Source organism: Macrosteles quadrilineatus, unplaced genomic scaffold (genome assembly GCF_028750875.1).
Source record: "Macrosteles quadrilineatus isolate MER2022 unplaced genomic scaffold, UCM_ALF_1.0 Scaffold_6__1_contigs__length_79288215, whole genome shotgun sequence".
NCBI lineage: Eukaryota > Metazoa > Arthropoda > Insecta > Hemiptera > Cicadellidae > Macrosteles > Macrosteles quadrilineatus.
Genome location: NW_026542599.1, coordinates 48965346 through 48977725, shown reverse-complemented (window position 1 = coordinate 48977725; position 12380 = coordinate 48965346). Strand labels below are relative to the sequence as shown.

Here is a 12380-nt window from a genome sequence, read left to right as displayed (position 1 = left end):
CAAAAAGCCACTTGCCCGACTTCAAAATTTCAGGGGTAAGTGTAACCACGCTTGTAAAATCTAAACAATAGGAAATAGCACAGATCTGAAATTATATTCAGATTCTACATGCAAAAATTAGTTTGTAAACCAAAAACTGTCAAATTTACATTAAAAATGTGAGTGTGAAAAATTGTCAAAGTTTGAGGTCGGCACTTGCCGATGGAGTGGAAATGTAAGCCTTTTTTGAACATTCTAAAACTATTACTTGCACATATTTTATATGCATTCTTAAGGCTAAATATAACAAAGGAAGGTCCAAATAACAAGATATGATAGTATTTAGGTCCAAAATTATCTTATTAGTTGAGTGATAAGCCGTGGTTACACTAGCCCCCCGGTTACTCTTACCCCACTTCACCCTACATTTTATACTGGAGTATTTTACACCGATGTTGCATTCACCACAGGGATATTTTGAAACTTTTTTGTTCTTCGACATAGTTCAGGTGTAAAATTGTATCAGTTTTGAAAAGTTTGGCTGGTTCTTTATGTCAGGAATCTTGAGGTTCAGGTTAAAAATTATATCAGTTTTGAAAAGTTTGGCTGGTTCTTTATGTCAGGGGTCTTGAAGTTCAGGTGTAAAATTGTATCAGTTTTGAAAAGTTTGGCTGGTTCTTTATGTCAGGAATCTTGAGGTTTAGGTTAAAAATTATAACAGTTTTGAAAAGTTTGGCTGGTTCTTTATGTCAGGAGTCTTGAGGTTCGGGTTAAAAATTGTATCAGTTTTGAAAAGTTTGGCTGGTTCTTTATGTCAGGAATCTTGAGGTTTAGGTTAAAAATTATAACAGTTTTGAAAAGTTTGGCTGGTTCTTTATGTCAGGAATCTTGAGGTTTAGGTTAAAAATTATATCAGTTTTGAAAAGTTTGGCTGGTTCTTTATGTCAGGAATCCTTTATTCTTGACGACGTTCACTTTTAATTTTGTAAAAAATCCCGATCGAGGTATTGCCGAGATATGCTCATTTGCTCATGAGTATTACTATGTTCATGGGTTACAATCACCGTGTCGCTGAGGAGACCAAGAGAAATGATCACAAATGTAACGGGCGTAGTGAAACTGCCCTGACGTTTTGGGTACTTTTGAAACGATGAAACTGCCCCGCTCATTAAAAAGGATTAGCAAGGGTCGCCTCGCAAGACTAGAAATGCTGAAACTGCCCCGAGCACCCGGCCAGGTAGTCGCTACAGGAATGGGGATAAAAGGGAATAATTTTTGTCCCTGTGTCCTGTCAGTGACTGCAGTCTTCTAAGTTCTTCTGCAGTTAACTGCCGTCGACTGCTTTTCCTACCAAGCCAATTGTTTCTGTACCAATACCTAACCCAACCTAAACTAACCTAAACTAACCTAACCTAACTTAACCTAACCTAACCCAACCTAACCTAACCCAACCCAACCTAACCTAACCCAACCTAAACTAACCTAACCTAACCCAACCTAACCTAACCTTAAAAAGCTAGAAATTCCTGATATTGGTGGTAGTTATTAGAAGAATGCAGTCACTGATAGAACGCAGGGACAACAATAATTCCCTCTTTTTCGTTTCTGTACCAATACCTAACCTAAAATCAGCTAGTGAATTCCTGATATTGGTGGTAGTTATTAGAAGACTGCAGTCACTGACATAACGTAGGGGCAACAAAAATTCCCTTTTCCCCAGACCCGTAGCGGCTACCTGGCCAGGCGCTCGGGGCAATTTCAGCATTTCTGGTATGGCGAGGTGACCATTCTTGATACTCTGTAATGAGCGGGGCAGTTTCATCATTTAAAACTTACCTAAAATATCGGGGCAGTTTCATTGTCCCCAATGTAACTGTGATCTCAGGAGACGATCATAAGCGTGTAGGCTACTATTAGATAAAAATAACATTTTTTCAATAGGTAGTCAATCCTACATTTTTGATACTGGAAACAAATAGGTGTTCGTGTATACTACGTTGAAAAAAATATGTTCGCAAAACATAGGTCTCTAGTCTACACAATGGAATATTTAAAACCGTTTTTAATATAAATAAAAAAAAAATTACCTCCATTACTGATGTGTGGAAGTCTAACCTCCTGACTCCGTGAAGGTCCAGCAAAGGCAGCATTTGTCTCAGAGACGGCAGAAGAATTCCATTTTCCAACTGAAAATGTAAAAATATAGTTCATAAAGTCTAGTCTATTAGGATCCAGGACACAACTTATTTGGTAAATTATAACTCACAAATAAAAAAACATTTCATTACCTGATGTCGCCTTATCACCAAAGTTTTGTCCTGACAGATTATGTGCATTTTGGCTCTTCAGCCATCATCAAATTGTTGTAAAGGAACTTATCTTGCCTGAAGAGGTGTGTCAAAAGTTTGAAACAAAACTCATTAACTCATAGTCATATAAAACACCAACCAACGGTATCGTCCTACCATGTTGATTGGGAAGAGATTAGGCATTTAGCATAGTGTGAACTGTTTAGCATAGTTTATAATTTACTAAACTATGATAAACAATTGTGTTTTATGTGTTTAAGTATTTTGTTGTGAACTTTTAATACACCTTTTTAGACGAGAAAAATTCTTATACAACCATCTTATTGGAAACTACCAATACAGTAGAACCTCTTTAATCCGAATCCCTGTAATCCGAACATCCACTAATCCGAACCCCTCATTGCTGTACTCTATACACAGTACAGCAGTTCTTTATTGTTTACTGTATAATTTACAGTACTGTTTATTCACCATGTTTACTACTGGATTAAATAAACACTGTATTTTACTTTATAAAACATTTTTCACTTATCCTAAAATAATGTTGATCAATTTTAGCCATGTTTTAGCTATTGTTATGTAAAAACAACAATATGTTCTGTAATCCGAACTATTCAATAGTTCGAACTACCCCTGGTCCCAATTAGTTCGGATTAAAGAGGTTCTACTGCAGTTATTTCCGTACAAGGGAATGTGACGCAAAATTCTAGGGGGGGGAATAAACTAGTATTCACCTAAGTCAGGCTAGGCCTACCCCTAGAACCGGCCACACTCATATTTCTTCCCTGGAGTGCTCAGAAGGAGCCGAGAAAAATCCAGGGGTCGATACGAAGTTGTCTCGGCTTTGACTGATCAATTTATTAAAATTTAATCGAAGGCTCAGAGCTCTAGAAGCGCTCCGGAAATCCTGCAGACGCCCAGTTGGAGCTATATCATCCCAGCCTTCGCTAAAGTGTTTTGGTAAATTTTGCCTAACTTTTAGAATGACTCTGGAGGGCCGACGAGTATCCAATCATAAGCCGATTTGAAATAAATACTCGTATTAAGCTGTAAACTAATTAGTTAAAGATGTTGGTAATTGATCTAATATTGAATGTAAATAAAACAATTCCTACAGAGTCGTTGGGCCTAATTATTATAATTGAACGTAGAATTTATCGTGATATGATTTGAAATAAATTTAATATTAATATTCGTGGCTGATTATTCAAATCAGCCTACTCCCAAGACTAGGTTCTCTCGCCCGCCAATGACGGGGTTTAGAACTCAGACGACAAGTCTCGGGGTATTAAAACGGTGAATTAATTAGAATAAACGTACATAATAATCATTCGTAGAAATCATAATTTTGAAAGTAATTGATTTAAATCAAACCAAACGATAATCACCGCTAGTCACTGGCAAGCAGGAACTGGCGGGTCTAGAATCAAGTTGGCGAAATTTAAGTTATTTAGAATCAAATTTTGGAACGAAAATAGTCGTAAAACGAGAATGCCCGTGTGAAACGAAAATAAAATAAAACGTAAAAAAGGCCTAACTAGTATATCTAACCGTCAGTAAACGAATTGTCGATTATCGTGCAAGCGTAGATGTAACGACGAAGTTACTTCGAAGACGGCGTTCAAACGAAAAATCCTGTCTTTGAGTAAAATCCTTCATTCCTGCCCGCTCGAGGCTTACGAGCTCAAGCGGCGAACTTAAGTACTACTAGATAACAGCTGATCGAATTCACTTGTTGAGCTGGTCTAGTTTCGTCTGTCGTCTGTCGTCTGTCAACAAATAAACACCAGTTTGGGGTTATTGTCGGCGGCGTTAAATATCTGTAAAATCGGCCGGTTTAGCTTTATTATGTGAAACGAAGTGCTATTATGAATAAATATGTAGTTGTGGATGTGTTTGTGTACTTCACTGTGAATAAAAATAGGCCTACTCTCTTTGGCCCCTAGCCCAAGCTATGGCCAACACATAGGCCTAGGAGTAGGCTATTGTGGATAAAAATCGGGTAAGTTCTGATGTTCATTTATTCGCAGTACGTTTTGACCCCCCTTAAAATTTGGTACCTTACAGGAATTTGCTGAAACCCAAACATCTCAGACTAAAAATGGTGAATTTTGCCTTGTTGGACAATCCAGTTTAATAAATAAATTTGATTTGTTTATTTTACCTGAAACTCCTCGATTGCTTTGAGCGGATCGGTGCAGCTAGTGAGAGCATCGCGAAGGAACATTTGTCCCGGCACTCCGATGTCTTCCAATCCAGTCCCAGGCATCTTCTTTTCGTTAGCACTCATTTTTGAATCCTGAAAATAAAACTGGTTCAATTACAGGGTATAAATAGCCACCCTTTCAGTGATATGCGATGATAAATGTTGTGCATCTTTTTCCCAAAAGTGCTATGGAACGATATATCGTTGTTTGTGTTTCATCAAAAAAGTGCTAAGCGACGATATATCGTGCCGGCGCGACTTTCGATCGTGCGAGTTTAAATGGGCATATTGGTTGACTCGGTTGTTGTTTCGAAACAGCGATTGTTTCATTTGATTCCTCATACGATTGAGCAATTCATAACTCAAGAATTTTTGGGAAATTACAAAAAAAAATTCTAACATCGAAAGGGTTCAAGTGTACAAACATATGTGGCTTCTGCCTTGTTTCAGCCTATTGCAGAACATCTTTGAAACACTGTGGGGTTGCTCTTTTTGGAACACCTAATATAATGAACTCAATCACTGTTATTGATGTTAGCGAGTTTTGCATTGAGCTGCATCATGAATATGTTTGCGTTCATTTGCACAGTTGCAGTATAATTGTCGTTTATAGGTCGCCTGACGGTGATCCCGACAGGTTTTTAGATAGACTTGAAAGGTTAGTCCTCTCTTTAAGTAAGAGAAGATCTGCGAACAGTGTCGTCATAGGTGGCGACTTCAATGTGAACATCTTGGTAAGAAACAGACTTACCGAAGATTTTTTACACCTTTTAAAGTCCCTTGACCTTTATTGTTCTGTGTGGGAGCCTACTCGGGGCACTGCCTGGACAATGTAGCCACCGATTTATCTAATGATCGTTTTAAGGCAGAGGTCCTTAGCTATGCCATTGCAGATCATGAATAAATTAAGTTTAGCCTAAAGGCCCGTTTTGCCAGAAGCGTCTCGTGCGTCTGACGCTCAGCGTCTATCGCTCCGCGTCAATCGCTGCCCACTGCTTTGCATTGTTTTAGGTTAGTCTATTTTGCCAGAAGCGTCTATCGCTACAGCCGCCAGCGTCTGTAACTGAGACGCTAGCGTCTGACGCGGACCACTGCTCCTGGAGCAGACGGAGACGCAGTCGCTAGCGATTATTACTGGAATAAGCACGTGTTTAGTTGTTGACTTAACTTTTGTTTCCTTAAATAAGTTGTGTTTTCAAGTTTAGTGACATGTCACAATTAAAGTGGGGATTCAATAGTGAAGAAGATGAAAAACCGATTGAAACCATTTCAGCACACGACTGTTAAGTCAATTTTTAATTGATTTTCAATTAACAATTTAAAATATCCCTCTTCAGGCCTCTTAAAAAAACATAGTACGCACTTCTTCCCAAGGTTTGCACAACATTTCTAATAGGTATCTCATCATCTTCTAATTCCTCAGCTAACCAATACTTTACTATTTGCTTTTTACAGGTCATTTCCAGAAACACTCCTTTTGCCACCAAAGTAAACCACTTACTGATCAGTGATAAAATAATCGCAAGGAACAGACGCTTCTGGCAAAACAGGCACGAGCTATAGACGCTGAGCGATTATCGCTCTAGCGATCATCGCTGAGCGTCGGACGCACCAGACGCTTCTGGCAAAACGGGCCTTAAGGGTTAAGCAGGCAGATGGGAACGTCTCGAAGCATGGTGCTATATCTAAGTTGTGTAGGCCCTTCCCTGAAAGTAAAATACATAGCTTTGTGCGTGATCTTTTTAACATAGACTGGTATGTTCTACTTCAAGGTGGTAATGCTAACCAAAATTTTAACCAGCTTTTCTAATGTTGGTTAACGAGTGGTTTCCCATAAAACCCCTCGACCCCCAAAATAATCTAAAAAACTCCATCCAGCCCTATACAGACAATCCCACTTTACTAACTTTAAGAATGTGGAAACTTTTAACCTATAATATGTACAAGGTGTCCAAAACTCCTGAAGCTAAAGCAAGATATCTGCGAATCAAAAATAAATACCAAGTCATAAAATGTCGAAAGGTGTATACTGCTTAAGAAGATTAAAAGGTTGTGTAACACAAGATGTTTTGATAACAGTGTATTATGCACAGATACATAGTTTATTGAGTTACGGAATATTGGTGTGGGGTTTCCAATCATATACCAAAAAGTTATTTAAATTGCAAAAAAGAGCGATAAGGCTTACGTAAGTGGTGTACGCTCTAGAACTCACTGTAAACCTATATTTAAACATTTCAAAATTTTAACTTTGCCTGCAATATATATTCTTCAAGTTCTGTTGTATGTAAAAAATCATTTAGAAATGTTCTCAGAAAATTCAAATAGACATAATTATGAAACCAGATTTAAAAACAACTTGCAAACAGTGCTCTGTAAATACTCAAAGAGTCAAACAAACATTCAATACATGGCAGCTAAATTGTTTAATAATTTATCAGTGGAGTCTCGGGAGTTGTCCTTGAACACTTTCAAATCAAAATTGAAAACATATTTAATACAAAAATGCACATATACAGTGGAGGATTTGTTTACATGTCAAAATATTTCTATTTAATTGTGCCTGTATTTATATATTTATATATTTTTTTAATACTAGAACTTATTATATTGATTTATTACATCTAAGTATTCATTTGCTGTATTAATTTATGTATTTTATGACGATTGTTAAAACATTGTGAAATGTCTACAACAATAAATTGATTTGATTTGATTTGATTTGAAGAAAGCCTTAAGCTTGCCAGATTTGACAGTAATGTTAAATTCATTGTATCTGCACAAAATCCTTAATCTGCAGCTGAGACTGTTGTAAAGAGAGAAGTGGTCCCTACAAAGCCTTAACACTCGACCAGCCTAATACCCAGTGAGTTCAGCGAATATTTTGTGAACTCGGTCCAACAGACCCGTTTCGCTATTGGAATCCCCCTACCTCTGGCCTAGAACTACTTGGAAAACATCCTCTGAGTTCTGCGCTATTAAAAGAAAGCAACTGGTTGTGTTTCTAGCCTAGTGGTTAGCATCTCGGACTTCGGTGCGGGAGGGACGGTGTGAGGTGTTTATTTCGGGTAGGGCCCTAATAAAATTTGACCATTACAACGGGTTCAATCCCCGGCACATCTACAAAACTTTAATGGGTTTGGACCGCTTTCACTTAAAAGTGTTTGAAATGACTTCATAATAAAATTGCCACTGACCTAGATACGAGGGGGGAAAAGCAGTTAGAGTAGTAGGCCTAGCTGGTGTTGATTACTCGGGTCATTGTAAACCCATATTTGTAGCTGAGAGCTTAATGATGGTTTGTAACCCCTATATTTTTCAGTCTTTGATCAAAATGAAGAAGGATTCTCTTGAGCTGAGAGGCAACATCCATCCCTACGTAGGAAAAATGATCTCAATTTACCACATGTTAGGTTAAGTAAAGTTCAGATGTCGAATGATATTCTTAGTTTTAATAAACTTCCTTTTGAAGCTCAGAACCTGCCAGACCCAAAATTCAGAAAAGAGGTTGAAGGGCTCCTTTTGGCAAACCCTTTGTAAATAACATAAAGAATTTTTTTATCTGAAAGAGGAATATGTAAGTAGTTTTTTTTTAGTTAACCGAGCATTGTGTGCTGTTTTTTTTCTTCTCTGCATGGAGACTTTCAGGAATTGAATTTATTTTATATTGGTAAGAAACCTTGTACTGTACCTTGTATTGTACGAAGGTTTGGCAAGAGTATTTTAAAGATCTCTTGGAAGTAGAAGAATTAGAAGAAGAGGAAGAGGAAACCGATGAAGTGTATCAAAATGTGGAACCAATGGTCCCAGACCCAACAGTACAAGAAGTAGAAAATGCAATCAAGGAATTAAAAAACAATAAAGCTCCAGGAGAGGATTCAGTATCATCAGAATTGATTAAGGCAGGAGGGGCAAGACTAGCGAAGCAGATTCACAAATTGATTCTGAATATTTGGGAAAAAGAAGGGATTCCAAACGAATGGAAGGAAGCGATAGTCATTCCTATTCATAAGAAAGGTGACAAAAAAGAGTGCACCAACTACAGAGGTATTTCTCTCCTTAACTGCACCTACAAAATACTATCAAAGATTTTACAAAAAAAATTGGTATAAAATATAATAGGTGAACATCAAGCAGGCTTCACAAGAGGTGGATCAACTACCGATCAAATATTCATACTGAAGGAGGCAATTGCCAAATACTATGAATTCAATAAACCCTTTCTCTGCCTTTTTATGGATTTCTCCAAAGCATATGAATCGATTAGTAGACGACGACTCTGGAAGATTAACTTATGGAAAAATATGGAATACCCAAAAAATTAATAAACTTATTAAAATTAAGCATATCAGAATCTAGGTGTAAGGTTAAGATAAATGGCGAAATCTCATAAAAATTTTAAGTAAGCACAGTCCTAAGACAGGGGGATGGTTTGTCCCCATTGCTATTTAATTTAGCTTTAGGAAGCACTACAAGAAGACAAACAGAAGCTGGAATTACAATAGGGACCAAAATAAACGTCCTTGCATTTGCAGATGATGTTGCAATTATAGCGGAGAGTAAAGAAGAGTTGAAAGCGCTGGTCACAAAACTCCTAAACCATACACAGAAAGTTGGTTAAAGAATAAATGAAGGGAAACCCAAGATAATGGAGTGTGGGAGAGCAACCCAAATAAACAATAATAACAATATAGAAATAGAAGGGTACAACTTTAAAAAAGTAAACAACTTCACTTATTTGGAAGTAATGCTGACGAATAATAATGAAGAAGATATGGAAATACAACAAAGAATAAATGCAGCACACAGAAGTTTATCAGCATCCCACAAACTATTTTTGAAGCTCTCAAATACTATCACACAAAACAAAACTTCGTAGGCCTATATATAAAACCATTATAAGACCAGTTCTACGGCTCAGAAAATTGGGTGTTAAGTAAAAAAACAGAAAAACGTTTGATAGTATTTGAGAACAAAATATTGAGAAAAATATATGGTCCAACCTTTGAAGATGGAGAGTGGAGGATAAAACACAATGCAGAGTTGAGGCAATTATATATGGACCCAGACATAGTGGCCAAGGTGAGAGGTATGAGAGGAATGAGATGGGCTGGCCATTTACTAAGGAAAGAGGACGACTCCTTAGTAAAGAACGTCCTTTTGAACAATCCGGAGGGCAGAAGACCACCAGGAAGGCCCAAGTTGAGATGGCGAGACCAGGATAGAAAAGACCTAAGAAGACTTGGAAGAAGGGAAGAGGAGGAAATGCAATGGATAGAAAAATCTGGAGGCAGTGGGTTGGCAAGGCAAAGTACCACCTTGGGTACCAAGAGCCTTGGCAGTAAGTAAGTAAGTAAGAAACCTTGTACTATTCTCTTATTTTAGTTTTTATTTTAGCTGTAGTTGTACTGACGTTTTCCAGTAATGTATGTAACCCTGCATTTTGTGGAAATAAAAATTCTTGATTCTTGATATAGGCCTAGACCGTCCCCGACAAGGAATGGCTTCCCGCAGTTGCAGTGCAAATGTTCAATGCGCTGACCTCACCTGAGAGAAGTTAAGACAAAAATTTTCAGGAAAGGATCAATAAGCTCCTCCTGTGAAACCGATACTACTCCAATAAGAGTATTTTGAGGAGGCACAAGCTCTTGACTGCCCACCGCCATCATATTAAAACCAAAAGATGTAGATATGCCTAACATGTTTGTTCTAGCCTAATCCAAGAAGTTTTATTTTTTTAATGTTTGACACTGTCTATACAGCTCTGGCTGGTCAAAGACGAAGAGGAGGTAATAATAAGGTAATAACGTATCTAAATGTCCCTAGGGCTCAAAAGGTAAACTTTGCAAATGTGAATTTAGGCCTCAGTTGAAAGAGGCCATTTGACTGCTTTGTACATTTTTATTTTTAAGCTAAATTATTAACTTATCTCATTATTGATCCCTTGTAGAAATATTAATGATACGTTTCGAATAATTTAGGGAGAAATGTTGTACAGTAACACTAACTAACTGCCACAGGGTAAATAGTTTGCTTGTATCAAAGGCCTGGTAGGCTATACTCACTGCGAATAGTTAATTTTCAGTTGAGATGTAAAATATAACCACGAATGGAATGACCTTGAAATTAACCTGAAATTATAACATATTATCACTTTAACCATTTAAGTTTTAGCATTTTTACTCACTTCAACAACCAATACCTAACCAAAAAGGAGACTTCAAAACTCAATTATTTAAAAACAACAACGCTTACAAAAAGTGAGCAAAAGCAAATGACGTACAACATAAAACAAAAACATAAACCATATAAACCTGATGCCATGGCCTGATCTACCACTACTACCAACTAACAACAGCTACAAAACAAACCAGTAACCACGGCTACCACCATGGCCGCCTTTACCGCCCTAACCAAGCGCTGAATTTTATAACTTTTCCCGTTGCACAATTTATTATTAACTGGGACTGACTACTTAGTATGTGAACAGATATTAAAAAATAAAATGAAGTACATAAATCAAAGAGGAAACTTATTCGTCTATAATATACCCCTTAAAATAAAAAGTAAAAAATAAAATATAAAGTCTATACTGAAAGTTAGTAGGCTAATTACTGAACGTTTATTATTTGGAAACGACTGTTGTTTATTTACATCACTATAAAATGTACATCAATGTTTTATGTAAATAAATAATAAGTGCTTTACAATTAGTTTTAATATTTTAGATTCTCTAAGGATGTCTCAGTGAGGTGAAATGCGCATCGTATAACCCAGAACATTACAATTCTTCAAATTCAAAATTCAAATTGTTTATTCAAACATTTACAGTAATAGGCTGCCCGCTGCAATGTCAAATAAACAAATGTTAAGATTATGATATACCAAATAAGAAAAATAAGGCAACTACCAAATAAAAAGTTTTCTTAAAACTTTAACGAAATTTGGTATGCGGGTCGGTAATATCAGGTATTATTTGATTCTTTTTAACTTAGATGTTCAATACTAATTTCAACCCTAAAACCCTATATAAAATTACGGAAATGGGATTTTCATCAAAACTACTCAAACGTATTGATTAAATTGAGTATTCAATGGAGCTTTAACTCTATACAAAATGGCCCCCTCCCAGTGGTGTAAAAATAACGGTTCAAAAGTTATTGCAATTTTTCAGTTTGTAGACACCGTTTTTTATTTGTCTTTTTTATTTTTTATCTGTTCTTTTGTTGTCTGCACAACAAAAAATGCTCAAAAGCAGTCGAAGTTTTCTTCGAAATGCATAGTATAATATTCAAAACTACTATTAGTTTTTAATATTATACTATGCAAATTCCTAAGAAGCCTTTGACTGCTTTTGAGCATTTTGAGACATCTTTAGGGCGTCTTCTTATACTTTACTGTAAGATCATCACTAAATTATAGTGATGATACTAAATGATAGTATAGTTGGTCTATTACTAAATGATATATATATATATTAGATTAAAGAAGTAACAGTGTCACAACATAAGAAAGACGCTCTGAAGATTCCTTAGAAGCTGGCAAAATGTGCATATGAATATAGGCCTACTATATATAAAATAAACTACAGTACTGTGTACTGTACTGTAACACTCGGTAGACTACTACGAAAACAATCAAGCTCGACATGCTTGCTTGTTTGCACTGAGCTATAATTCTAACTAGAGGTAGCACTGAATGTCAACGATGCGTGTCGCCAGCCGCCATGTTTGCGTGAGGTGTGAGTTATAAATAAGCCATGTTATTGGATGAAAAAACTCACTGCTATGCAAACCTAGTTATAGAAGCCATGTTATTGGATGAAAAAACCTGCTGCTATACCAACCTAACAAAATCAGCGACACGCTTTTGACAGACTTCTGCCA

The 12380-nt window shown here is 36.7% G+C and overlaps 1 protein-coding gene across 2 annotated transcripts in view; it reads right to left on the bottom strand.

Annotated features, from left to right (window-relative positions):
• Positions 1-10803, bottom strand: part of LOC128996771 (negative elongation factor B-like) — a 42959-nt gene extending 32156 nt beyond the window's left edge. Inside the window, exons 1-3 of one of the 2 annotated variants that reach the window (XM_054422234.1) lie at positions 10682-10803; positions 4453-4587; positions 2067-2165 (exon numbers count right to left, since the gene is read on the bottom strand). In XM_054422234.1, coding sequence (XP_054278209.1) covers positions 2067-2165; positions 4453-4578 — 225 coding nt within the window. In that variant the 5' untranslated portion in view covers positions 4579-4587; positions 10682-10803. Of the gene's footprint in view, positions 1-2066; positions 2166-4452; positions 4588-10559 lie in introns of both variants that reach the window. The other variant, XM_054422233.1, reaches the window with a different exon arrangement.
• Between the last annotated feature and the right edge of the window lie 1577 nt (positions 10804-12380).